The sequence below is a fragment of the Anolis sagrei genome, chromosome Y (genome assembly GCF_037176765.1).
Source record: "Anolis sagrei isolate rAnoSag1 chromosome Y, rAnoSag1.mat, whole genome shotgun sequence".
Taxonomy (NCBI): Eukaryota; Metazoa; Chordata; class Lepidosauria; order Squamata; family Dactyloidae; genus Anolis; species Anolis sagrei.
The window spans coordinates 70,864,380-70,890,075 of NC_090035.1; the positions used below are offsets into that span (position 1 = coordinate 70,864,380).

Consider the following 25,696-nt stretch of genomic DNA (forward strand, 5'->3'; position numbering starts at 1 on the left):
TGGCTGCCAAGGTAGTGGAAATGGTCAACACAATAAAGGTAAACATTCAATGCCTATATAAAACATTAGCCGTCCCCTGCCACGTGTTGCTGTGGCCCACATGGGGGTTCTGTATGGGAGGTTTGGCCCAATTCTATCGATGGGGTTCAGAATGCTCTGTGATTGTAAGTGAACTATAAATCCCAGCAACTACAACTCACAAATGTCAAGATTCTATTTTCCCCAAACTCCACCAGTGTTCACATTTGGGCATATTGAGTATTCATGCCAAGTTTGGTCCAGATCCATCATTATTTGAATCCACAGTGATCTCTGGATGGAGCTGAACTACAATTCCAAAACCAAAGGACACTGCCCACCAAACCCTTCCAGCATTTTCTGTTGGTCATGGGAGAACTGTGTGCCAAGTTTAGTTCAATTCCATCGTTGGTGGGGTTCAGAATGCTCTTTGATTGTAGGTGAACTATAAATCCCAGCAACTACAACTCCCAAATGTTAAGGTCTGTTTCCCTTAAACTCCATCTGTGTTCATATTTGGGCATATGGAATATTCCTGCCAAGTTTGGTCCAGATCCATCATTGTTTGAGTCCACAGTGGTCTCTGGATGTGGGTGAACTACAATTCCCAAACTCAAGGTCAATGTCCACCAAACCCTGCCAATTTTTTCTGTTGGTCATGGGAGCCCTGTGTGCTAAGTTTGGCCCAATTCCATCACTGGTGGAGTTCAGAATGCTCTTTGATTGTAGGTAAACTATAAATCCCAGCAACTACAACTCCCAAATGACGAAATCAATTTTTTTGAGTGAAGGACATACATTGAATCATAGAATCAAAGAGTTGGAAGAGACCTCATGGGCCATCCAGTCCAACCCCCTGCCAAGAAGCAGGAATATTGCATTCAAATCACCCCTGACAGATGGCCATCCAGCCTCTGTTTAAAAGCTTTTAAAGGAGGAGCCTCCACCACACTCCAGGGCAGTGAGTTCCACTGCTGAACGGCTCTCACAGTCAGGAAGTTCTTCCTAATGTTCAGATGGAATCTCCTCTCTTGTAGTTTGAAGCCATTGTTCCGCGTCCTAGTCTCCAAGGAAGCAGAAAACAAGCTTGCTCCCTCCTCCCTGTGGCTTCCTCTCACATATTTATACATGGCTATCATATCTCCTCTCAGCCTTCTCTTCTTCAGGCTAAACATGCCCAGCTCCTTAAGCCGCTCCTCATAGGGCTTGTTCTCCAGACCCTTGATCTAAGAGAGAGATAGGGTTGTTAGGTGTCTTGTGTCCAAATTTGGTGTCAATTCGTCCAGTGGTTTTTGAGTTCTGTTAATCCCACAAACCAACATTACATTTTTATTTATATAGAAGATAGAAGATAAGTAAAAATGTAAACAAAAAATATACAATACATTGCACAATGAACTGAAACAAGTAATTTAAATTAATAATCATTAAATAATCATCATGTAAGCCATTGAAAGCCAGCTGAGACAGAATGCCATAGTCTGGCCTTGGCCCCTTGGGTTCTTCTGCTTGACCTGCAGAAGAACCCTCTCTCTCTCTTGCTCCCTTGGCAGTTTCAGGCTAGCTCTCCGCGCATGCGCATTGCAGGACCCCGCCCGGCCTCCGCCCCCTCCGCCCACGCAGGCGCCATCGTGACTTCGCGCCCGACCCGCGCATGCGCCTTGGGAGGAGCTGGACCGCGCCTGCGCAGGAGAGGCGACAGTGTCGGCGGCGGCGCCCCTTACTATTCGCCTCCCTCCCTCTCTCTCTCTCCCGCCCCAAACGGAGGAAGGCGTCCGTCGGGCCTGACGGCGTGAAAAGATGGGCCTGAGGGGACGCCGGTAGCGGCCACAGCGGCGGTAGGTGAGAGAAAGCGAAGGGCTGTGAGGGGAGAGAAACACACACACACAAACACCATAGTCTCGCGAGACTTCCTTTTCCAATCCCCCCTCCCCCTATTTGTAAGCTTCCAGTGGTACAGCCCGGGCAGGCGAGCGCGGGTCTGATAAGGGTTAAACCATTAGGCCGCAAAACTGAGGGGTGTGTGAGAGGGGAAAGGGGGCGGAATGCAGGGAACTTAGGCCTTTCAGAGGAGCCAGATGCTTCTGTCGATAAGCGGTGGGTTTCTCCAGCCTCCATTTTTTTCCCTTTATGATTTCCATTTTATAGCTTTACTGGCCAGTCAAGGCTTATTTTCGCTTTTCTCGTTTTGCCCTTTGCGCGTGCGCAGTATGGGCTTCTGAAGGCAGCTGCTGTTTCCTTTGCTTGTTGTCTGCAGGCGCACCGTTGGATCGACCAGATTCTAGAATAAGATTTGGCATTCGTTCCCATTTTGATTGCATTGTTTACTGAACCCAGTTAAGTCAGGCATGGGTAAACTTTGGCCCTCCAGGTGTTTTGGACTTCAACTCCCACAATTCCTAACAGCCTCAGGCCCTTTCCTTTCCCCCCTCAGCCTCTTAAGCTGAGGAATTATGGAAATTGAAATCCAAAACATCTACAGTTTGCCCATGCCTGCTCTAAGTAAAATAATATTCCACAATTAACAAATAAATCCAGCTTGAGGACTGAGGCTGTTAGGAATTGTGGGAGTTGAAGTCCAAAACACCGTAAGACCCAAGTTTGCCCATACCTGATCTAAGTAAAATCATATTCCAAAAATAACAAATAATTCCAACTTGAGAACTGAGGCTGGTAGGAATTGTGGGGGATGAACTCCACCTGTAGGGCCCAAGTTTGCCTATACCTGATCTAAGTAAAATAATATTCCACAAATAAATCCAGCTTGAGGGCTGAGGCTGTTAGGAATTGTGGGAGTTGAAGTCCAAAACACCAGTAAGACCCAAGTTTGCCCATACCTGATCTAAGTAAAATAATATTCCACAAATAAATAAATCCAGCTTGAGGACTGAGGCTGTTAGGAATTGTGGGAGTTGAAGCCCAAAACACCAGTAGGACCCAAGTTTGCCCATGCCTGATCTAAGTAAAATAACATTCCACAAATAAATAAATCCAGCTTGAGGACTGAGGCTGTTAGGAATTGTGGGAGTTGAAGTCCAAAACACCAGTAGGACCCAAGTTTGCCCATGCCTGATCTAAGTAAAATAATATTCCACAATTAACAAATAAATCCAGCTTGAGGACTGAGGCTGTTAGGAATTGTGGGAGTTGAAGTCCAAAACACCAGTAAGACCCAAGTTTGCCCATACCTGATCTAAGTAAAATGATATTCCACAAATAAATAATTGCAGCTTGAGGACTGAGGCTGTTAGGAATTGTGGGAGTTGAAGTCCAAAACACCAGTAGGACTCAAGTTCGCCCATGCCTGATCTAAGTAAAATAATATTCCACAATTAACAAATAAATCCAACTTGAGAACTGAGGCTGGTAGGAATTGTGGGAGTTGAAGTCCAAAACACCAGTAGAACCCAAGTTTGCCCAGGCCTGATCTAAGTAAAATGATATTCCACAAATAAATAATTGCAGCTTGAGGACTGAGGCTGTTAGGAATTGTGGAAGTTGAAGTCCAAAACACCCATAGTGCCCAAGTTTGCCCATGCTTGATCTAAGTAAAATAATATTCCACAAATAACAGATAATTCCAGCTTTAAAAAAATCTCATCCCAATATGAGAGGATTCCCCCACTGGGAAAGGAAGGACTCCCTCCTTGGATGTGGCCTAGACCAGTGGTTCTCAACCTGTGGGTCCCCAGAAGTTTTGGCCTTCAACTCCCAGAAATGCTAACAGTTGGTAAACTGGCTGGGATTTGTGGGAGTTGGAGGCCAAAATACCTGGGAACCCACAGGTTGAGAAGCACTATTACACATGAGAAAGGAGCATTGTTTTCAAGCCTCCCCCCCCCCCCCCCCCGTTCATGTGCATGGTACTTTAGAGATGATAGGGCTACAAGAAAAGAGATTCCACCTAAGCATTAGGAAGAGGAGCCCCCGGTGGCGCAGTGGGTTAAACCCCTGTGCCGGCAGGACTGAAGACCGATAGGTCGCAGGTTCGAATCCGAGGAGAGGCGGATGAGCTCCCTCTATCAGCTCCAGCTCCTCATGCGGGGACATGAGAGAAACCTCCCACAAGGATGATAAAAACATCAAATCATCCGGGCGTCCCCTGGGCAACGTCCTTGCAGACAGCCAATTCTCTCACACCAAAAGCCAAGTTTCTCAAGTCGCTCCTGACACAACCAAAAAAAAAGTTAGGAAGAACTTATAATCATAGAATTGGATAAGACAACACGGGCCATCTAGTCCAACCCCCTGCCATGTAGGAACAGCACAATCAAATCGCTCCCATAGATGGCCATCCTGCCTCTGTTTAAAAGCCTCCAAGGAAGGAACTTCCACCAGACTGCGAAAGAGAGTTCTACTGTTGAATACCTCTCATAGTCAGGACATTCTTCCTAAAGTTCAGGTGGGATCTCCCTTCCTATAATGTGAACCTATTGCTCCATTGAGGCCCCTTCCACACAGCTGAATAAAATCCCACATTGTCTGCTTTGAACAGGAATATATGGGAGTTTGGACTTGGATAACCCAGTTCCAAACAGATGTTGTGGGATTTTCTGCCTTGATCTTCTGGGTTATATGACTGTGTAGAACAGCCCTGAATCCTAGTCTTCAAGGCAGCAGAAAATAAGCCTCCTTCCTCTTTTTTAGACAACCTTTCAAATATTTAAACATGGCGATTATATCACCTCTCGACCTTCTCTTCTGTAGGCTAAACATTTTACTATCCAAACGTATCTCCCTTTACGAACCACCAAGGACATTGAGATCATATGGGGAGGCCCTGCTCTCGGTCTCACCTTCTTCGCAGGTGCGACTGGTGCGGACGAGAGACAGGGCCTTCTCCGTAGTTGCCCCTCGGCTGTGGAACACCCTTCCCAATGAAATTAGATCTGCCCCCTCCCTCCAGGCCTTTCGTAAAAAAACCCAAAACCTGGCTGTGGGATCAAGCATTTCAGCAGTAGATGCAGCAACTAGGAAAATATTGTTTTAAGTGACCGAGTATGGACTGACCGGAACCATGAGTTTGAACTGGCTGACTGTCTTAAATTAAATGTACATAAGTGTTTTAATTGTGATACTTTACTTGTATATTGCTGGCATCTAATTATCGCATTTTGTAAGCTGCCCTGAGTCCCCCTCCGGGGGTGAGAAGGACAGGATATAAATACTCCAAATAAATAAACAAACCCAGTTCTTTAAGATGCTCCTTGCAGGGATTCAAGGTGCCCAGACCTTTGATAATTTTAGTCACCCTCCTTTGGGCACGTTTCAACTTGTCAATATTGCTTTTAAATTGTGCACAGTATTCCAGGTAAGGTATAACCAAAGCAGTATAGAGAGGCACCAATACTTCCGTTGATCTAGACCAGGGATCCTCACACTTTTTAACCAGATCACAGCCCCTCAAACTGTTGGAGGGCCAAATTATAATTTGAAAAGAGCATGAATGAATTCCCATGCACACTGCACATATCTTATTTAGTGCAAAAAACACTTAAAAACAATAGAATAATTAAAATGAAAAACAATTTTAACACAGATTTATTAGTGTTTCAATGGGAAGTGTGGGCCTGCTTTTGTCTGATGAGATAGGATTGTTGGTGGTGTTGTATGCTTTCAAATCGTTTAAGACTTAGGTTCACCCTGAGCGAGGGCCGGGTAAATGACCTTGGAGGGATGTATTTGGCCCTCAGTCCTTAGTTTGAGGACCTCTGATCTAGACACTATATGCCTTTTGATGCAGCCCAAATTCCCATTGGCTTTTTAAGCTGCTGCATCATGTTGTCACATGTTCAACTTGTTGTCCACTAAGATTCCAAGGTCTTTTTCTCATGGGACTCAGTTGTTGTATATTTCGTTTTTTTCTGCCTAAGTGAGTATCTTACATTTCTCCCTATTGAAATTCATTTTGTTAGTTTTGGCCCAACTCGCTAATCTCTTGAGGTCATTTTGGATTCTGATCCTGTCTTCTGGAGTATTCGCTATCCCAGTTTGTTGTCATCTGCAGAATTGATAAGCATGTCATTTAAACCTTCATCCAAGTCATTACTAAAGACTTGGACAGCCAGAAGTTTGACACTGGAAGGTGTTGCCTCATAGTGCAGGGAAGTCTCTTTCTTGGGAGGTTTTTACAGAGACGAGATTGCTGGCCTTCTGGAGTGTTTTGATTGTGTATTCCTGTGTGGCAGAAAGGGGTTGGAATGGATGACCCTTGGGGCTCACCCAGTTGTATGATTCTCTGCCCTGAAGTGGAGCATCAATTTCTTTGAAAACTGCAATGACAGCCACGCTGGGTGGAGAGAAGGGAGAAAACAGTAGAAGTCCCATAGAGGAGGCAGTGTTACAGTACTACATATTAATTTTGAATGTTTTTAGATTTGTGCTATCTTCCTGCCCTTTCACATAAGAGTTTTGAAGGACGACATGTCTCTCTCTTCTTAGCTTCAGTGGTGCCATCACAGAATTATCAGGAGCTGAGTTTCCAATGAATTTTTTGCTGCAATCATTGAGTCTTTAGCTTACTTGTTGCTAGACATCATGATATTTGGGAGGAGAGGAAAACAGGAACTGGCAGTGCCATTCCATTGATCTCCAAAGTTTTTGGTCCCAATGGGAAGCAGCAAGCTGAGGTGTTGCGTACCAGCACAGATTGCAGTAAGAGAAAAGGAGTGTGGCTTCCTTGACTATTTACAGTGTTAATTGAGCCCCCGGTGATGCAATCAGTTAAACCCTGGTGCTGTCAGGACTGCTGACAAAGGTTGGCAGTTCAAATCTGGGGAGTGGGGTGAGCTCTCATCTGTCAGCTCCAGCTCCTCATGTGGAGACATGAGAGAAGCCTCCCACAGAATGGTAAAATATCAAATATCCAGGCAATCCCTGGGCAGGATCCTTGTAGATGTACAATTCTCTCACTCCAGAAGCGACTTGCAGTTTCTCAAGTTGCTCCTGATAGAAAAAAAAAGAGTTAACATTCTGCTGTTTTCCTGATGTATGCCATTAGGACTGTGTGTACATTTTGGCCTTGTTTCTATGCCATCTTCCCAAAAATGCTGCAAAAACGGTTAAACAGCAAGATGTCAACTGTCCCAAGCTCTGTGGTAGCTGAGTTAGGATTTTGCATGGTGTCTCTTACACAAATCCCATTGGCTCACCAGGTACAAAAAATGATACATGATGGAGGACAAAATGCCCAGAGCAGGGTAAGCAGTTGAGGGAAAGTTGTCGTTATCCCTTTCCCTAGCTGTTGACATGCTTTCATGGGAAACAGAAGAAAGAGTAAAACAAAAACAAAAAAACAAAAAAAAAACCCACTAGGCCATAGTCTGATTTCAAAAGTCTTCTGCAAGTAGTCATTCCAGATCCATGGTATGCATAGTGATCTATTTTCCCTAGAATAAAAAGATCGGCTGGGTCCACCCCCTTTTGAGAGTGTCCACCCATTGCTGGCTTTGGTCCCAACCCCCTCCCTCCAGTTAGATGGATCTATTTCATCATGTATATAAATAAAAATGTAATGTTTGGGTTGTTGTACGTTTTTTGGGCTATATGGCCATGTTCTAGAGGCATTCTCTCCCGACATTTCGCCTGCATCTATGGCAAACATCCTCAGAAGTAGTGAGGTCTGTTAGAACTAGGAAAATGGGTTTATATATCTGTGGAAAGACCAGGGTGTAATGTTTGTTTGTGGGATTAATATAACTTAAATATCACTGGCCAAATTGACACCAAATTAGGACGCAATACACTTATCAGGCCAACAAGTGACCATCACTCATAAAAACACTGAAAAACACACCGGAAAATACTTAAAAGGCCAAAAAAAAACACATTACAATGCATGCACAAAACAACATATATACACATATACACAAATATATATACACACAAAACACATATACACAGACTGGACCACAGCAATGCGTGGCAGGGGACAGCTAGTATACAATAAGGAAGAAGGTGGTGGGAAGGTGTATGCAGGTGTGATGATTCCATCTGTCACTTTTCTGGGCATCAGTTTATTCATCTTTCTTTTGTATTGTCCATCACACTAGAAGCTGTGTAACTAGAAGCTATTCTTTTCAAACCCTGTTCTTGTATTGACCTTGTCAAGGAGACTGCTTTCTAAAGTTGGAGTTGCCCTCAAGTTGCGAGGCAAAGTTTTTATTTGGGAAAAAGCAGGCTTTTGAAAATGTTCTCAACCGGATAGTTGCATAGATGCTAACTAGTATAGCAGGGTCGCTTTGGGTCTTGGTTCCTGACATAAACACGGAAATAAACATAGTAATAGGATCTGAGTATAGTAGAAGAACACTTCTTTTCCAGGGATCTTGTCTTGACTGGTTTTTTAAAAATTCATTTATTTATTTAGAAAATTTGTATCCCATCCTATCCTCGACCTCTGAAGAGGGAGTCAGGGCAGCTTCCAACAATCTAAAAACAACAATAAAATACACAATTACATAAAATGGTAATAAATATGCATTTAAAAACAGTTCGCCAAGTTTAAAACGTGCTCCAAATCAGTCCAAAAAATGCAGTCTATACAATCTCATCTAAGCCAAAGAAATCGTCTATTCTACAAATGCCAAGTCTTAAGTGTCTTGCGAAAATTCTTTAAGTCTATTTTCACTGCAAATGTTCCCTAACTCACAGATATATTACAATATTCAGTCTCCCCCCCCCCCTTTTCTTTAGTCAGTAATATCACTGCATATCTAATATCTCATGGATTGAATATGATTCTTAACATTGTTTCCAAATGAATGTTTGATAAGATGGTGGGCTAAATCCAGAAATTTAAAAGGTAAAACACATAATAAATGGTTTCTAATTTTCTTGAAATACATATTTTTTAAGTTCACGTTCTAACCTAATTTTATATGTTAGCTTTTCTAATACTGTTGTAATTCTCACACTGTTCACCACATTATATCTTCTAAGTTTTTCCATAATTTCAATAGGCATATATGTTTCCCCATAAATTTTTCCCTCAGTCCTCACATTTCTTTCATTACAGTAACTTTTACCCTCACTTATTTATTTATTTATTTACTTTATTTGTATACCGCTCTTCTCAGCCCTTAGGCGACTCAGAGCGGTTTACAACAGTTTAGATATACAGAATACAAAATCATTATGCATTTAAAAACAATTACTAGTATTATATTGCATTACATTACAATATTATAAATATTATATGTATATACAATATATTATATTATAACTTAATCATTTAAGAAATACAATTTTGGCATCCAAAGAAAAGGGGAGGCCAAAATGAACAAGATGATGTGAATGCATCAAATGTAAGAGTCCTAGGTGTGAATGTCAGTGCCTCATTTTCTCCGCTGCTAGAAATTCGGATATTGGAGGGAAGTAGTCATTTGAGGAGCAGCATTCTTCTTTCAGTGGGCAGTGCCCCTAATTTTGCCCCCCCCCCCCATGTTCATCTACAGAAGTCTTGAGACATGGAAATCTGGTCCCCCAAATGTCACTAAAGCAGCAATCCTCAGGTGCAGCTCTCACTGAAATGTGTGAGAGGAGGATGCAGCAGTGAAATAGTGATTCTGCCTGTTCAGTGTGTGGGTGCCTCTCACCATTGGATGGATATTGTTCCTCAATTGAAGGATATGTTCATTCTTGGCTTCCGAATCTGAAGGCTGTGAGCCACGTATGAAAGGCAAGCTCCAGTTTGGCTTTTGCTGGCCCTTTGCCAGTCTGTTTCTTGTATTGCATGGGGGCGGACTGTTGCGTGCCTGCCCCTTTCAAAATCACACGTATGTTTCTCCCTCCAAGCCTTTAAAGGTCGGGAGCAAATGAGTCACTGCAAGGTTTCTGCTTTCCCTGAGAACTTCAGTGCCAAAGTGGCTTGCTGGGTCCCCCATTTATGTGTTAGCAGGGCATGTTTTTGTCAGTTTCACCATTGCACTCAAGTGCCAGGCATAAAGTGCCTGCTGTATGTGTGATGTCTGTTTTTCTGTCTGCACTGTGCCATATACACAGAACCATCTTCCTTCCTGTTCGCTTAGTCTTTTACGCCTTTCTCTACCTCCTTTGGTTATGGGATTTCTTTGAAGGAGCTGAGCTGATAATAGTAACTTTTCAGGGTGCTAAAAATAGCTTGGAGTTGATGCTGAGATTTAGGAAATGCCCTGGCAGACAGGGGTAGTGCACTCACTTCTGCCTTCACAACTGCTTTTGGAATTTCTGTGGGATGTAGCAAGAGCTAGACTTGAAATTCCACTCTTGAGAGAGATTTTGAAGAGGGAAGTGGATTTCTGGAGGAAATGAGAGGGCACTGGGTCAGGGAGTAGCGGGCAAGGTCCCTTGAGTGCCCCGTTGGCTTTCTTGCTTAAACGCTTGTGCCAAAACCCCAGAACAAGCTCGACAAGGAGGAGTCACAGCATCCAGAACTTGGCAGCTGTGACGGGTATGTGTTGCTGAGTGGAAAAGGTGTGATTCAACACTGTGCCTTAGTAATTCCTTCACACCTCAGCTGAGTGGTTCAAGCCTGTAATGGTTGTCTATTGCATCGACTTTCCAAAACACTGCAAAGGAATAAAGGATGTCGCTGGGACTCTAGCCAATCTCATGAAAGCTCCCTGGTCTACTCAAGGAAATAGCATCACTCCATCATGAGGTATATTAACTCACTCAAGGACTACTCTTGCTCTAGATTTTCTTAGGAGTCCATATTCAAGAGGCATCCCTCAATCAATGACATAGGTGTCTTCCTGAGCTTTGTTAGATGAGATATTGTATCTCACAGGTAGGGCAGAGATCCTGAGATCATGTGGCTTGGAAATAAATCTGCTTCATTTTAAGCCTGAGCAGACCAGGGTCTCAAAACAAATACAAAAGCTTTAAAAGAACAACAACAACAACAACAATAATTTAATAAAACTTTATTTGTACCCCACTACCATCTCCCCAAGGGACTCAGTGCGGCTTACATGAGGCCAAGCCCACAGTACATCAGTAAACAAAGCAATAACAAAACAATCAAAGCGATACAATTAAAATAAGTCACATAACAAAAAATAAACAATAAATCAACAGTAACACAGAAACATTTAAAACCAATGGCTGGGCCAAATGTAATAGATAAAAATTAAAAATAATGCTGGACATGAACAAGGTATGATATAACTGGGGTAGAATTTTCAAGGAAAGATGAAGGAACACAGTCAGTCCTAAATCAGTGGTAAAGTGCATTTTAAGGGCATATTTCTGAGAGTTTACCTTATTCTGGGAAGGCACAAACAAACAACATTTCATTTTTGATAGACCCCTACCAAGGCGAAAGCAGTGCCCCTGAAGCCTAATTTGCTGTTTGAGTTCCACCTTCATTATGTCTGCTTGTCAAATGTCTTTCTACTTGCTATTTGTGTATAATTAGTGTTTCTTAATGGCTTACAACTTGGTGGCTTGCTGGCATCTATCAGGCACAGATGGTATTTATAATATTGTAGAAAAATAAGATGACCTTGCATCTAGTTTGAAATGTTTCCTTAATGTCTGCGCTTAAAGTGGTTTTGAGGAAACGGCTTTACTTGACATTTAAACACATCTTAATGAGCTTTGAAAGCTTCCATTATTGTATTCTGTCCTTCTTTAGGTGTCATCCTGATTTGTGTTTTGTTACATTTTACTGCCTAGTCATCATAGGTACTTCCAAATATATCTTGAAGTTTGTATTTCGACAAAAGTGACTGGATCTGATAAATTCACGTAATCTTGTCTGAAAAAATATTTCTCTCCATACTGCAATTGTTTTGCACAGAGGTCCTTCAGCGAAAATCGTACCTGATCTGAGACTTCTGGATCTCACATCAGCCTCTCAATACAAAATCAGGCCCTAGAGCAGAGCTGTCAAACTTGTTGGCCCTCTGGGTGTTTTGGCCTTCAACTCCCAGAATTCCTGGCCATTGGGTAAGCTGGCTAGGGCTTTTGGGAGCTGGAGGCCCAAACATCTGGAGGCCACAAGTTTGATACTTCTGCCCTAGAGTGTTTAGCTACATCTGGGATTGGGGTTTGCATCCAGTCATTTTAAAAGGAAGTTGCTAGTTGATCGAGAGGTTCATTGTATTTCTGTCTCTTTTCCAGTAAGACTTGAGAATGACCAGGTTTGAAGTGGAGATATTGCTGCTTTGGGGGGTAAAAATGTTTTATCTCCTAAATTTCTGATTTAGATTGAGTCACGGTTCACCAGGAAGAAAGACATAGTCAGATTCATTTTTGGTTTTCCTTTTAACTTCTTGTAACTGACAGGAGACTGCTATGAATACCTGCTGCTGAAAGCTACTCTTCAGAGGATAGAACTGGCAAAACCACCTTAAGTTTCTTTGCTTTAAAGAACCCTAGAATTTATTTATTTATTATTTATTATTATTTACCCCACTCTTCTTAACCCTGTAGGGGGGACTTAAGACAACTTACATATATAGGTAACAATTAGATGCCAAAAGTACACATAATAAAAACATAAGCATTAAAACACTCATTAAAACATAATAAAACCTTAAAACTAATGATTTAAAATCATGCAATCCAATATCGTAGTCCATGACGATTCCAATTTGTCGTTGCACTATTTCATCTTTTCTTACTGCACTGATAGATTACTTATTGAATCCTTGGTTGAATACTCATTTTTTAGCCTTTTCCTAAAGGTCAGGAGGGAGGGCGTTCCGAAGCTGAGGGACCACCACTGAGAAGGTGTTGTCTCTCGTCCCTGTCCACCGCACCTGCGAAGGAAGCAGGATTGAGAGCAGAGCCTCCCCAAAAGATCTTAATTTTAATGTTGATGTATGATATTTTAGATTTTAATGTTAGCATTGAATTTTTGCTGTCAGCCGGTCTGAGTCCCTCTACGGAGGTAGAGAAGATCGGGTTATAAAAGTTTTAAATAAATAAATCTTTGCTGGCTCATGGAGGGAGATACATTTAAACAGGTAAACTGGTCCAGAACCATTTACAACTTTATAGGCTAAAGCCAGTACTTTGACGGTATTTCCTTCAGTTGACAGGTGACATCTGTTTGGTATGGAGGGTGTTTATTTGGGGTCCATAGCAGAGATAAGGAGCATCCACCTCCTGTCTTTGGACTGTCTCCCTTCCTCTTTGCCTTAACTCTAAGCGGTGAAGACCTTCTGTGTTTTCTTCCTTTCTTGCTACTTGCCCCCCTCTTATTCAACAGGGTCACATCCTGGAGTGCTGTAAACAACTCTGGGGCTTGCAGTGTCTGAGTCACACATGCTCTGCAAGTCAACAAGCCTCTCTCCCCACTCCCACGTGGGATGAACGTGCTGCTCCTATGTCTTCTACCAGGACCACCGGAAGAGGAATCAGGATTTAGCTGCGTTCTCTCAAGTTGGCAGCTGTGGCTTTGTGCCTTTGGGGATGGAGAAACCATCCGGCAGCCTGTGTAGTCAGAACAGGTGTACGATTGAGCCCACGGTGGGAGACAGACCTCAGCGGCCCTGTGAGAAGGCTAGATTTATGCCTCCACAGTTGTCTTCAGGGAAATCTCCCCTTAAAAGGTTGATTCAGGAGCATCAGCAGTGGATGCAGAACTCCTTGGCTTCTTCAGCTGCAAAATCTTAAGAAGCTGGGCTGGGAGAGGTGCTTTGAGAAGAGGTAGATCAGACACATCTCATTCATCTTTTTCCAGAGAAGGAAACACTTGAAACCAAGATACTTTTAATATCAATTGTTTGTGGAAACACAGAACACTTTGGCTATTAATGGTTTCACTTCTAGTACTATCATATCTTGTGGTAATTAGTTACTCAAAACATGTCTTTTTATATGGGAGCTATCATAGTCTTTTTGTTATTTACACTTGTATATGTTAAAGTCATTTGCTGCTGTTTTGTTCTAGGAGTGGGGAGGAGTGTTTTCCTGCCTACTTTGTCCATAGGACTTTTGAGTTTACTGATCAGTTTTCCAATTTTGTTATGTATCTTCCTTAGCAACTAAAGACCCAAATAACTTGTCAGTGGTTTGGAATTGCATATATTGACAGAACTAAACTAATAAAATTAACCACTCTGTTTTAAAACCCAGTTGAACACAAGGTGCACATTTTATAGTCCCTTTACAGTGGTTCTCAACCTGGGGTCCCCATGTTTTTGGCTTTCAACTCCCCAGAAATCCTAACAGCTGGTAAAATGGCTGGGATTTCTGGGAGTTGTAGGCCAAAAACATCTGGGGACCCCAGATTGAGAACCACTATGTACACATGGTAAATGTTAGGTAGCAGTCTTGGAGCAGTGGTAGAGACAGGTTTACACTTAGGTAAAGATAAAGGTTTTCCCCTGACATTAAGTACAATCGTGACTGACTCTGGGGGTCTGTTGCCCGTAGACGCCTCCAAGGTCATGTGGCCGACATGATTGCATGGAGCGCTGTTACCTTCCTGCTATTGTTCTACTCACATTTGCATGTTTTCGAACTGCTAGGTTGGCAGAAGCTGGGGCTAACAGCGAGAGCTCACCCCGCTCCCCGGATTCAAACTGATGATCTTTTGGTCAGCAAGTTCAGCAGCTCAGCAGTTTAACCCACTGTACCACTGGGAGGACTTAAATGCACATTTTTAAAATTCTGTTGATAAGCTTTTAATTGACATTTTTTCCTATTTTAAATATATTTGTGTTTGCCATTTATTCCTGTTACCATGTTTACTGTGTTCTGAGAGAAAGGCAAGATAGGACATAAACCGTTGTCTTCTGAATGGCTGTTATCTGATGGCGAGACAGATGGTATCCGAATGAGCCTCTGAGATTAGAAGCCAGGAGAAGAAGGCCCTTTGCAAGCATGACAGGCTCCTCTTTTTCTCTCTCCACAGCAAACGAGAGCCCTTTCCCCCCAGTTCCACTGTTGGGGGCTTTGTGGGAAGCCAGGCTTATGCAAAGGGGAGGAGGAGGCCAGGGGAGCGGCTGACTCCTCTTGTCCAGCGTAGTACTGCAGAATGCTGCCCTTTGGCCCATATCTCTCCTGGCCGACCCAAGCAGAGGGAATGTTGCTGGTTCAGGCATTCTGCCGGGTCCATTTGCACTCTTATGTAAATGACTCTGAAGCTCTGTCATAACACCACCCTGGTTGTCTGTTGTGGGCCTTGGCCGCTGTGACAACAACAAGTGCTGCCGCATCATTGTGCAAGTCTCTTCCTGGCCTGATTGGAGGTTGGCTTTCCCGTGTTGTTAACCTCCGGCATCTGCAGAAAGGGGGGGGGACAATACCTAAATCTGGTTGTTGAGTTCTATTTCATTTACCTTTTTAAACTTTTGTGTGCTGTGATTCTTTAGCAGCTTTTACTCTTGAATCTCAAACTGAAAAAAGGTGGAATATTACAGTAATCATTAATATTGTGCTCAGGGGTTACAGTTTTGTTAGGCTCTTCTTGTCTTACTTTAGCTGTTATGCATGTACTTGAGGTGAACAGCCTTTTGGTTTTGTCAGTCTCTCTGGCAATAAAGATCTGCTCACTTTGAGGGACTGGGGTACTGGCTGCTGATCATGGCCTTCTGGTGACCACCATACTTCCCTCTGTCTTCAGACACTGGCTTGGCTTGGCAGAGCTGCATCTGTTTCCATAGTGGCATTAGGGTTGGTCCTGCAACAGAGAAACTGCCTTAGACAAAACCAAAGGAGTCATCCTGTCCAATTTATCGTGTCAGGAGCAGACCAAACAGTTGCGTTGCATTTTTTAACAAACAAAGAAACAGACAAAACACAAAGTTTGCAAGCTTGGTAGTTGATTAAATGTCCTTTGACCAGTAGCTGGCCACTTGGAGTGCCTCTGGTGTTACTATAAGAAGGTCCTCCATTGTGCGTGTGGCAGGGCTCAGGTTGCATTGCAGCAGGTGGTCTGTGGTTTGCTCTTCTCCACACTCGCATGTCGTGGATTCCACTTTGTATCCCCATTTCTTGAGGTTGGCTCTGCATCTCGTGGTGCCAGAGCGCAGTCTGTTCAGCGCCTTCCAAGTCACCCAGTTTTCTGTGTGCCCAGGGGGGAGTCTCTCATTTGGTATCAGCCATTGATTGAGGTTGTGGGTTTGAGCCTGCCACTTTTGGACTCTCGCTTGCTGAGGTGTTCCAGCGAGTGTCTCTGTAGATCTTAGAAAACGATTTCTTGATTTAAGTCATTGACGTGCTGGCTGGGGATGAGCTGGAAATGTCACTGCCTTGGTCCTTTCACTATTGGCTGCTACTTCCTGGCGGATGTCAGGTGGTGCAATACCGGCTAAACAATGTAATTTCTCAAGTGGTGTAGGGCGCAGACACCCCGTGATAATGCGGCATGTCTCATTAAGAGCCACATCTACTGTTTTAGCATGGTGAGATGTGTTCCACACTGGGCATGCATACTCAGCATCAGAGTAGCATAGCGCAAGGGCAGATGTCTTCACTGTGTCTGGTTGTGATCCCCAGGTTGTGCCAGTCAGCTTTCGTATGATATTGTTTCTAGCACCCACTTTTTGCTTGCTTGATGTTCAGGCAGTGCTTCTTGTAGGTCAGAGCACGGTCCAGAGTGACTCCCAGGTATTTGGGTGCGCTGCAATGCTCCAGTGGGATTCCTTCCCAGGTAATCCTCAGAGCTCAGGATGCTTGTCTGTTCTTAAGGTGAAAAGCACGTGTCTGTGTTTTAGATGGATTAGGGATCAGCTGGTTCCCCCTGTAATAGCCTCGTTTGAGGCTTTTAACTCTCATGTTGGAACAATCCCACAATAGGCTGAGATATACTTTTTATCCTAAAGCTGTGACTATATTGTGGTCTATGTTTTCACACTGATGTGGCATTAGGGGTTGTGGAATAGGAATTAGATTGTGAAAGGATGGATGCTTTGTTTGCAATTCTATATAATGCGATTGGGGAGGGCATTAATTCTGTTGGATGACGTACAATGACAATAAAGTTATTATATTCTACAAGAGGAGAGGACAGGCATTTTCTTGACTCCTTCATCCCCCACTTCCAGGCTTTTTACAGAGGTCAGAATGTGGGGAAGCCGGCAAGTCTAAGTGGCTGTAACCCATGCACTTCAGTCTCTTTAGCCTTCAAGCTTTGCAGGGACTTAAAGTGGATCCTGCTCCTCATTCCACCAGAAAGCAAAGCATTTGAGGTCCACAATGTGAGCCTTAAAATAATTCTGCCATGCACCCCATTATGACAGGAAGACCAACTTGTGTAGATAGGCCTCCCAGTCACAAACACCACTATAGCTGGAAATGTCTTTGGGCTTGTCTTTGAGTCTCTCCACCCACCTCCCACCCCCAGTTAATCCCATCAGGTGCCTGGGATTAATCTTTCTCTAGCTATGTGTTTTTGCTGCGAAGGCGCTTTGATCTGAGCATGTGCGGATCCTTGGAAAGGCCCCTTATCACTTATCACTTCTGATAGCAGGGCAAGGCGCAGGGGCAGATAAGGCCAAAAGGGAAATTGAAAACGGAGATGTAAACATTACGGTGAGTGGAGCATTTGGGGGAAATGCTGTCTGTCCAGCCTGGCCTTGCAACCCAGAAATCTCATCTTCTGCATCCAACTTGGTTGTACTGGTTTTGAATATTTGCATTAGTAGCGTGGGGGGGAGGTCTGATTGTCCAATCTCCCTCACCCCATTTCTGCCTTATGTTGGGAGCAGCCACTCATTAACTATGCCCTGCCAACCTTGCTGAGCCTCCTGGGTACACAGAGCCATTAGATTTGCAAGAGCCCCTGATATTAGGGAGCTGAGTCTTCTGTGACTCCTGTATTGCCCTAAGGCAGTTTCTTTCCCATAGCCTTTCTAGCCATCCCATAGCTACTGGAGGGGGGGGGGGCACTCAAGCTCTGTGAGGAACTGAGGTAGTGGCTGATTTGTTTTTCTTTGGGGGTTTGTTGTCTTTGGAGATTAAGCTTGCACTGTGGTATTGAAAAGTCCAGACACAGAAGCAGCATGAGGAACACATTCCAAGGCAGACAGTGTGGCTCCAAGGGTACCACCAGCTTCTTGGAATCTCTTCCCTTCTAATTCCCACTTTTCTCTGCTCTCTACAGGTCACCAGCTGGCCCACAGTTGTTCAACTGTCAGAATCTAAATCAGTTTAACACGGCTGCATCAACATGAATGAAGTGTCAGTCATCAAGGAGGGCTGGCTGCACAAGAGAGGTAAGTAATGGTTTTCCCGCCCCAGTATCGAAGAGGCCAAGTGGAGCCTTATTGAATTCTTTCTTTCTTGAGAATGACTATTAATACATGCTTAGTGTGAAGCAGAACCTGACTTGAAACTGATCTTTTAACCTACTTCCTTTCCCTATTCATCTTTATGAGACTAAAATGAAGACCAAATTTTACATACTTACTTAGGTGATTCCTCGTAGCCCCTGAGGATTATGGTCCTCCAAGTGTAGTGTCTTGGCAGTGGATACATAGGTGACTGTAGAGCCCTATTCTTGACCCGCATGTTCTTCCACAGTGAGGACATTGGTTTCCAGGTAGAATGTGGTCCTGATCAGGGTAGCCTTGATGTGCCTTCTTCTTTGCACATTTCTTCCTTTCTCTCTCCATTTGTGGATCTTCAAATTCCGCAGGACTGATGGTCACAGCTGACCTCCAGCTAGAGCGCTCAAGGGCCAGGGCTTTCCAGTTCTCAGAGTCTATGCCACAGTTGTTAAGGTTGGCTTTAAGCCCATCTTTATTTTCCTGTCAACCATTCCATTTTCTGTTCTTTAGTTCAGAGTATAGTAACTGCTTTGGGAGATGGTGATTGGGCATTTGGACAACATGGCCAGTCCAGTGGAGGTGATGGCATGGGAGCATTGCTTCAGTGCTGCTGGTCTTTGCTTCTTCCAGCATGCTGACATTTCCGCGCCTGTCTTCCCAAGAGATTTGCAGGATTTTCGGAAGCAACACTGGTGGAATCGTTCCAGGAGTTGAGTGTGATGTCTGTAGACCAGGGGTCCTCAAACATTTTAAACAGAGGGCCAGGTCACAGTCCCTCAAACTGTTAGAGGTCTGGACTATAATTTGAAAAAAAAATGAATGAATTCCTATGCACACTGCACATACCTTATTTGTAGTGCAAAAAAAACCCACTTAAAAACAATACAATAATTAAAATGAAGAACAATTTCAACAAATATAAAATTATTAGTATTTCAATGGGAAGTGTGGGCCTACTTTTGGCTGATGAGATAGGATTGTTGATGTTGTGTGCTTACAAGTCATTTCAGACTTAGGTTGATCCTGAGCGAGGGCCGGGTAAATTACCTTGGAGGGCTGCATCCGGCCCCCGGGCCATAGTTTGAGGACCCCTGCTGTAGACAGTCCATATTTTGCAGGCGTATAACATAGTTGGGAGGACAATGGCTTTATAAACAAGCACCCTGGTATCCCTACGGATGTCCTGATTCTTAAACACTCTCAGCTTCATTTGGAAAAATGTTGCACTTGCAGAGCCCAGGTGATGTTGTATTTCAATGTCAATGTTGACTTTTGTGGAGAGGTGGTTGCCAAGATAGAAGAAATGGTCAGCATTTTTCTAATGTTACACCATTAAACTGTATTTCTGGCATTGCAAAGGGATTGGCTGGTGACTGCTGGAAGAGCACTTTGGTTTTCTTGATGTTCAGTGAGAGGCTGAGCTTCTTGTATGACTTGTGCAAAGGTGAATGGCCAGACAATGAAGATGAGGGCAGAACTGTTTACTCGGGGCTGACTGTTGTGCTCGGGGACTGAGCCTTGTCAAGGAGATAGGTAGCTACCTACCTGGGGGCTCTTGCCACTTGATCCCAAGGCTAGATGGTCAGTAATGCTCCAACTAACTCCAGCACCCTGCTGCAGTTCAGGGCAGCAAGGAAATACATGACCTTTTATTAGACTGGTTCAAAACAGACATGGAGGTTCCCTGTGAAATTCAGGAGAAGAAGGAGCTTGATTGGAAGCTTCTTTATCCAAACAACAAATCCTGTGGTTTGAAAAATGTCATTTTTAAATGACATAACCTTTCACCATAAATGGAGAGGGTTCTTCGTGTGCCCCTACCTAGTGTTGTACCATGTTTTGGCTGAGAGCCTAAACCACTTCTCTTGCACTTAGTAGCACAGGAGGAGTCATGTGGGAGGGCATTTAGGCAGCTGCGGAATCCAAGGATGACAGATGGCACCTGTTAGCAACAGGTAGGTCTGTCACAAGAGCTGTTTGTCTTTGTTCAAGTCCTTTGGTTCTGAGATATCCTCTTGTTTTTCTTCGAGTTCCCTCTTTCTGCCTGCCCCCCCTTCCCCAATGGACTCATGGCAGTCTCAGCTGTCCCTTGCAGTGATTCCCCTTGTGCCCCCTTCCCTATTTTGTGCTGTGGCTCCCAACAAATTCCTTTTCCTGATGACAAATATAGCGGGCAGCTGGTGGTGGCCAGCCTGGCCTGGAGGCTATTTTGGTACCTGGAGCCGGGTGCAGTTTCTGGGAGGGCTGGGCAAGCCCTGCTGAGAGAGATCCCCTTAGTTGTGCAATGTTCAATGGAGGTGAGAGGAAAATCCAGGATTTTTGGTGTGAATCAGCCATTTGCACAAGAGACACTGTTTGCTTGAGAGCCACTTAAAAAGGTTTTGTTATAAACAATTCTATAAATGGGGCTCAAAAACACATAAAAGCCAAATGCTTCAGGGCATATCACGAGTCAGCTGGAATAAGCTTGGTGTTCATTTGCTGTTAGAGAGCTTGGCTAGGGCAAAGATCTATAGGGAAAGCACCATATGGAATTGTGCCAGGCTTTACTGTAAGAGGATTGTGACTCTGGAAGAAGAAATCTAACCCATCAATCCCTGAACACTTGACCCAGGCTCTCCTGGCAACTCACTTGAAATTGCTGTGGTGTTTCTGGCCACCGAAAACTCTGGGGGTTATATCTCTGTGACAGAGTTGTTGACACTTAACAGATCTTTAAAGACAAGTGGAGAACTAAACTGTTCCTCCCGGGTCCTCCCAGCCATCAGTCCTTGCAGCTGAGCAGGTTTCTTAAACTATTCTCAGTGTGTTGCCAGGATAGACTCAATCAAGCAAGTTGTGCAGCAGAGAAAAGGCCCGATCCTGGCTAGCACAGTAGTGTTTTATGCATGAATGATAATACACCCCCCTCAAAAAGCCATTTGAACCTTTATCAGCCCTGGAGCGTGTAGAAATGTGATCTCATAGAATCATAGAGTTGGAAGAGACCTTATGGACCATCCAGTCCAATCCTTTTCTGCCAAGAAGCAGGAAAATCGCATTCAAAGCATTCCCGACAGATGGCCATCTAGCCTCTGCTTAAAAGCCTCCAAAAAAAGGAGCCTCCACCACACTTCAGGGCAGAGAGTTCCACTGCTGAACAGTTAGGAAGTTTTTCCTCATGTATTGCCGAAGGCTTTCATGACCGGAATCACTGGGTTGTTGTAGGTTTTTTCGGGCTATATGGCCATGTTCTAGAGGCATTCTCTCCTGATGTTTCGCCTGCATCTATGGCAAGCATCCTCAGAGGTTTTCCTCATGTTCAGGTGGAATTTCCTTTCCTGTAGTTTGAAGCCATTGTTCAGAGTTCTAGTCTGCAGGTCAGCAGAAAACAAGCCTGCTCCCTCCTCTCTATGACTTCCCTCCACATCTTTCTGCATGGCTATCATGTCTCCTCTCAGCCTTCTCTTCTGCAGTCTAAAAATGCCCAGCTCTTTAAGCCGCTCTTCATAGGGCTTGTTTTACAGACACTTGGTCGCCCACCTCTGGACACATTCCAGCTTGTCAACGTCTCCCTTAAATTGTGATGCCCAGAATTCGACACAGTGTGATTCCTGGTGTGACCTGACCAAGGCGGAATAGAGGGGTAGCATGATTTCCCTGGATCTCAAGATTGAACCACTGCAAACTCCTGCTCTTCCTCTATACCAGCCCCTGCAGAACCACCCAGTAGGTACGCAGGAAGAAAAGAGACCTGATTCTGCATTACCTGAGAAGGAGATGGCAGAATCTGAATGACTATATTAGTCAGCAGAACAAGAGAGACTTGCCAACTGAAGCAGGAAAGAAATGCTGAACTGTTACTAGAAGATGAAATATAATCCAACCCTCAAGACACAGGGGCAAGTGTCACAGAATGTAGCAGCTATTCCAGAGAAAGTTGGGTGTTGCTCTGAATCCCCTGCTCTGAAAAACACCGTATTTCACCCCTCTGCTTTTTCCAGGTGAATACATCAAAACCTGGAGACCCAGGTATTTCCTGCTGAAGAGTGATGGGTCTTTCATTGGGTATAAGGAGAAGCCCGAAACAACAGATCAGAGCCTTCCCCCCTTAAATGACTTCTCTGTGGCAGGTATGTCATGCACGTGAGCATGAGAGAGTCCTTGGGTGAATGTGACCCCTCAGGGTGAGAAAAGCGGTATACAAATACTGTAAATAAATAAATAATAAATAGTAGAATCATTTCCTTGGAGCTCCCAGTGAATAACTCTCTTTGTCTCTAATCTTGTGCTTGGAATGAATTGTTTTCATGTTCCTAACTGGTAGGTATATGCCTGGGAATGGAAAGAAGTCCCAGTTCTGTGTGAGAGAGACAAGATTGCACAGGGCTTTGAAATAATGAATTACTTTGAACTTGGATTGACCCATGGGCTGTCCTTGTCCCTGTTCCATTTTCTTGCTGGTGCGTTTTGTTCCTTTCTGTATAAGAGCTAGTCAATTGGGTTATTTTCTGCCTAACTTGGGTGATGGTTTTATACAGTGGTATGGGTGAGGAATCCCATTATGTAGGAGTGAGGCAGCAAGGAGAATCTCTAAACTCCACTGTGAGAGGGAGCAGTGTTCCCTTGCTACTTCGCGGTTCGCTTTTAGCGGACTCGTTGTTTCACGGGTTTTTGAAAATATTAATAAAAATATTAAATATTTACGACCAGGGGAGGCCAGGGACACTTGAAGTGCGGCGGCCTGAGGCACGGCGGGGAAAGCTTGGCACTCTGGCCTCCACAGACCCCGGAAGTGCGGCGGCCTGAGGCGCAGCAGGGAAGGCCTGCCTCCCTGGCCTGCTGCTTCCTGTGTGGCTCCAAAGGCTCTGCGGAGGCCAGGGAGGCAGGCAGGTGCCCTTGGGATGGGCCTGGAGGTGGGTAAGGAAGCGTGGGTAAGAAAATAATATATAAAATATATAAAATAATGTATAAATATTAAAATTAATATGGCACCCCTATTTTGCAGGTTTTCACTTATCGCGGGTGGTCCTGGAATGGAAGCCCTGCGATAAGTGAGGGAACACTCTATATGTTAAACCTGAGTTATAATTCTGGGCTTGGCAAGAGAAAGAGCGGGTAGTGGGTGACAGTGTATATGCCCTGTTTGAGAAGAGCCCCCAGCACAAACTCTCTGTCTCCTTGGCTTGTTTCTCAGAATGCCAGTTAATGAAAGTAGAGCGGCCCCGTCCCAACACCTTCATCATTCGCTGTTTGCAGTGGACGACAGTTATTGAGAGGACCTTCCATGTGGACTCCCCAGATGAAAGGTGAGTGACATGAGCACAGTTGATTTGGTATGAGAACACAAACCCAGAGGTTTGGAAATGGAAGAAAAGGGGTTGCTTCATTTTGCTCTCTCAGCTCCTTAGGCTTCTTTGACTTCTCTGTCATGCAAGTAATTTACCTGCCCATGAAGATGACAGTGCTACGCCTGTCCCTACCATCTTGGAATTAGAACATCTTTTGCAGAAAAATGGCATTCATAACCCCTTTGAAAAGAAAAACGATGTCATATTATTTTGGCAAATGTGAATCTCCACGAACAACTGGAGACCATCTTTTGAAAACCACTAGTCAAAGAAAGGCATGACCTAGTTAGATGAATGCTCACAAGCATTCATGTAATGGCACACAGGTAACTCAGTTGTTAAATTGATAAACTGTCTTTGAACTGCCAGGGACAAAGTCATGCCACTGCACAAAAAAACATATACTTGCAGAGTTTTCAAATGTTTCTTTGAAGTTGAAGTTGAAATTGCAGTTGCCCAAAACATATACTTTACCTTGAAACCTCTTAGTTTAAAATATGCACCCATAGGCAAAAAAACAAAGTCTTCTTTATAAAGGAACATAGCTTGTTTACGCACAAACATCTTGTATTAATTCAGCATACAGGCACATTTATAGATAGGATGTAGTTTCTCTGTGTTGAGAACACAGGGCATCATTCTTAATCAACAGTCAGTAGTCCAAAGTCTTTTAAGTATATATACTATGAAAATCCGAACCGTATAACTGTACTCACTGCTTTTTAAAGCACACATATAGTGAACCGGTCCTGCATAAGTCCAAAAGACATCTGCTTCCATTGAAGTCCAAAAACATACTGTAACCACCTCCACTGAGGTCTAAAGCAAACTGCTAACAATGAAATCCAAAGACATACTAATAACAAAATAGAGTCTTGAATCTGAACTTAGTACAGTCACATGTCTGTGGCCCCTCCCACACCAAAGAGGTACAGTCAAAGTAGCAAATCAATATATACATAGAATACAGGTTAGCAGATATATACATTAACTAGCTGTACCCGCCACGCGTTGCTGTGACCAATCTTTCCTCTCGCTTTCTTTCCTTCTTTCCCTCCTTTCCTTTGCTCCCTCTTTCCTTCCTTCCATCCCTTTTTTTTCTTCTCTCCCTCCTTCCTTTTCTACCTCTTTCCTTCCCCCTTTTTCTTTCCCTCCCACTTTCTCTGCTTTCTTCTCTACCTCCTTCCTTCCTTCCTTCCTTCCTTCCTTCCTTCCTTCCTTCCTTCCTTCTCTCTTCTCTTTCCCTCTTTCTTGCTTGCTTGCTTGCTTGCTCTCCTTCCCTCCCTTTTTACTTCCCTTTTTCTGTATTGTTATTTAGCTTTTTGAGGTTTTAAGTCCTTTCTGCTCTTTTGGGTGGGGGGAGGTTATGCGTGATGGTCACTCGATGGCATGATAGGTGTCTTGTGTCCAGATTTCGTGTCAATTCGTTTAGTGGCTTTTGAATTAAGTTAATCCCACAAACGAACATTACATTTTTATTTATATAGATAAATAAATAGTGAAGGCTTGGAACATTGCTTTTTCCAACAATCTTTAGCTCTGGGACATGAAATGGTGGGACTGGTTATGAGTGCTACCATCCACTGAGAAACTTGTTGATTTATCTCAGTCAACTTCTCTAACAGCCAACCCAGTAAACATTGTAGTCTGCTGTCGTAAGGAATATCAGATGTCATAATAGTTTTGCTTAAGGGAATGTCCATTTTTCCTCCCCAAATGTTGCCTCGTGATCATAATGGGTCCTTGCTTTTCCCAGGGAGGAGTGGATCCAGGCCATTCAGATGGTTGCCAACAGTTTAAAGAACCAGGAACCTGAAGAAGACAGGATGGACTACAAATGTGGCTCTCCTAGTGACAGCACAGGGGCCGAGGAGATGGAGGTGGCGGTGACAAAGACCCGGGCCAAGGCGGTAAGGAGGACCAGATTGGAGGGTGGGAGGGGGGAACAGAGAATCCTCTTTAGTTTTGGCTTAATCGGGATCAGCCAGAAAGGAACCTGAAGCTCACACAGCACAGAAACCAGCCTTTGTTCATCTTGGTAGTGCTCCCTTAGCAATGGATGCGGACTCTCGTTTTGAATGTTCTGGGTCTGCTGATTAGAGTGAATTTGATATTATTTCTCTGCTGTCTTTTGATTAAAAG

The 25,696-nt window shown here is 43.9% G+C and overlaps 1 protein-coding gene across 3 annotated transcripts in view; it reads left to right on the plus strand.

Moving 5' to 3' along the window:
• Window positions 1-1,684: 1,684 nt before the first annotated feature.
• LOC132780129 (RAC-beta serine/threonine-protein kinase) overlaps window positions 1,685-25,696 on the plus strand; it is a 41,250-nt gene continuing 17,238 nt past the window's right edge. The window contains exons 1-5 of one of the 3 annotated variants that reach the window (XM_067462183.1): window positions 1,685-1,860; window positions 18,059-18,170; window positions 22,208-22,336; window positions 23,401-23,512; window positions 25,311-25,464. In XM_067462183.1, the coding sequence (XP_067318284.1) occupies window positions 18,125-18,170; window positions 22,208-22,336; window positions 23,401-23,512; window positions 25,311-25,464 (441 nt within the window). In that variant the 5' untranslated portion in view covers window positions 1,685-1,860; window positions 18,059-18,124. Of the gene's footprint in view, window positions 1,861-17,349; window positions 17,488-18,058; window positions 18,171-22,207; window positions 22,337-23,400; window positions 23,513-25,310; window positions 25,465-25,696 lie in introns of those variants that run through there. The other 2 variants (XM_067462182.1, XM_067462184.1) reach the window with 2 other exon arrangements.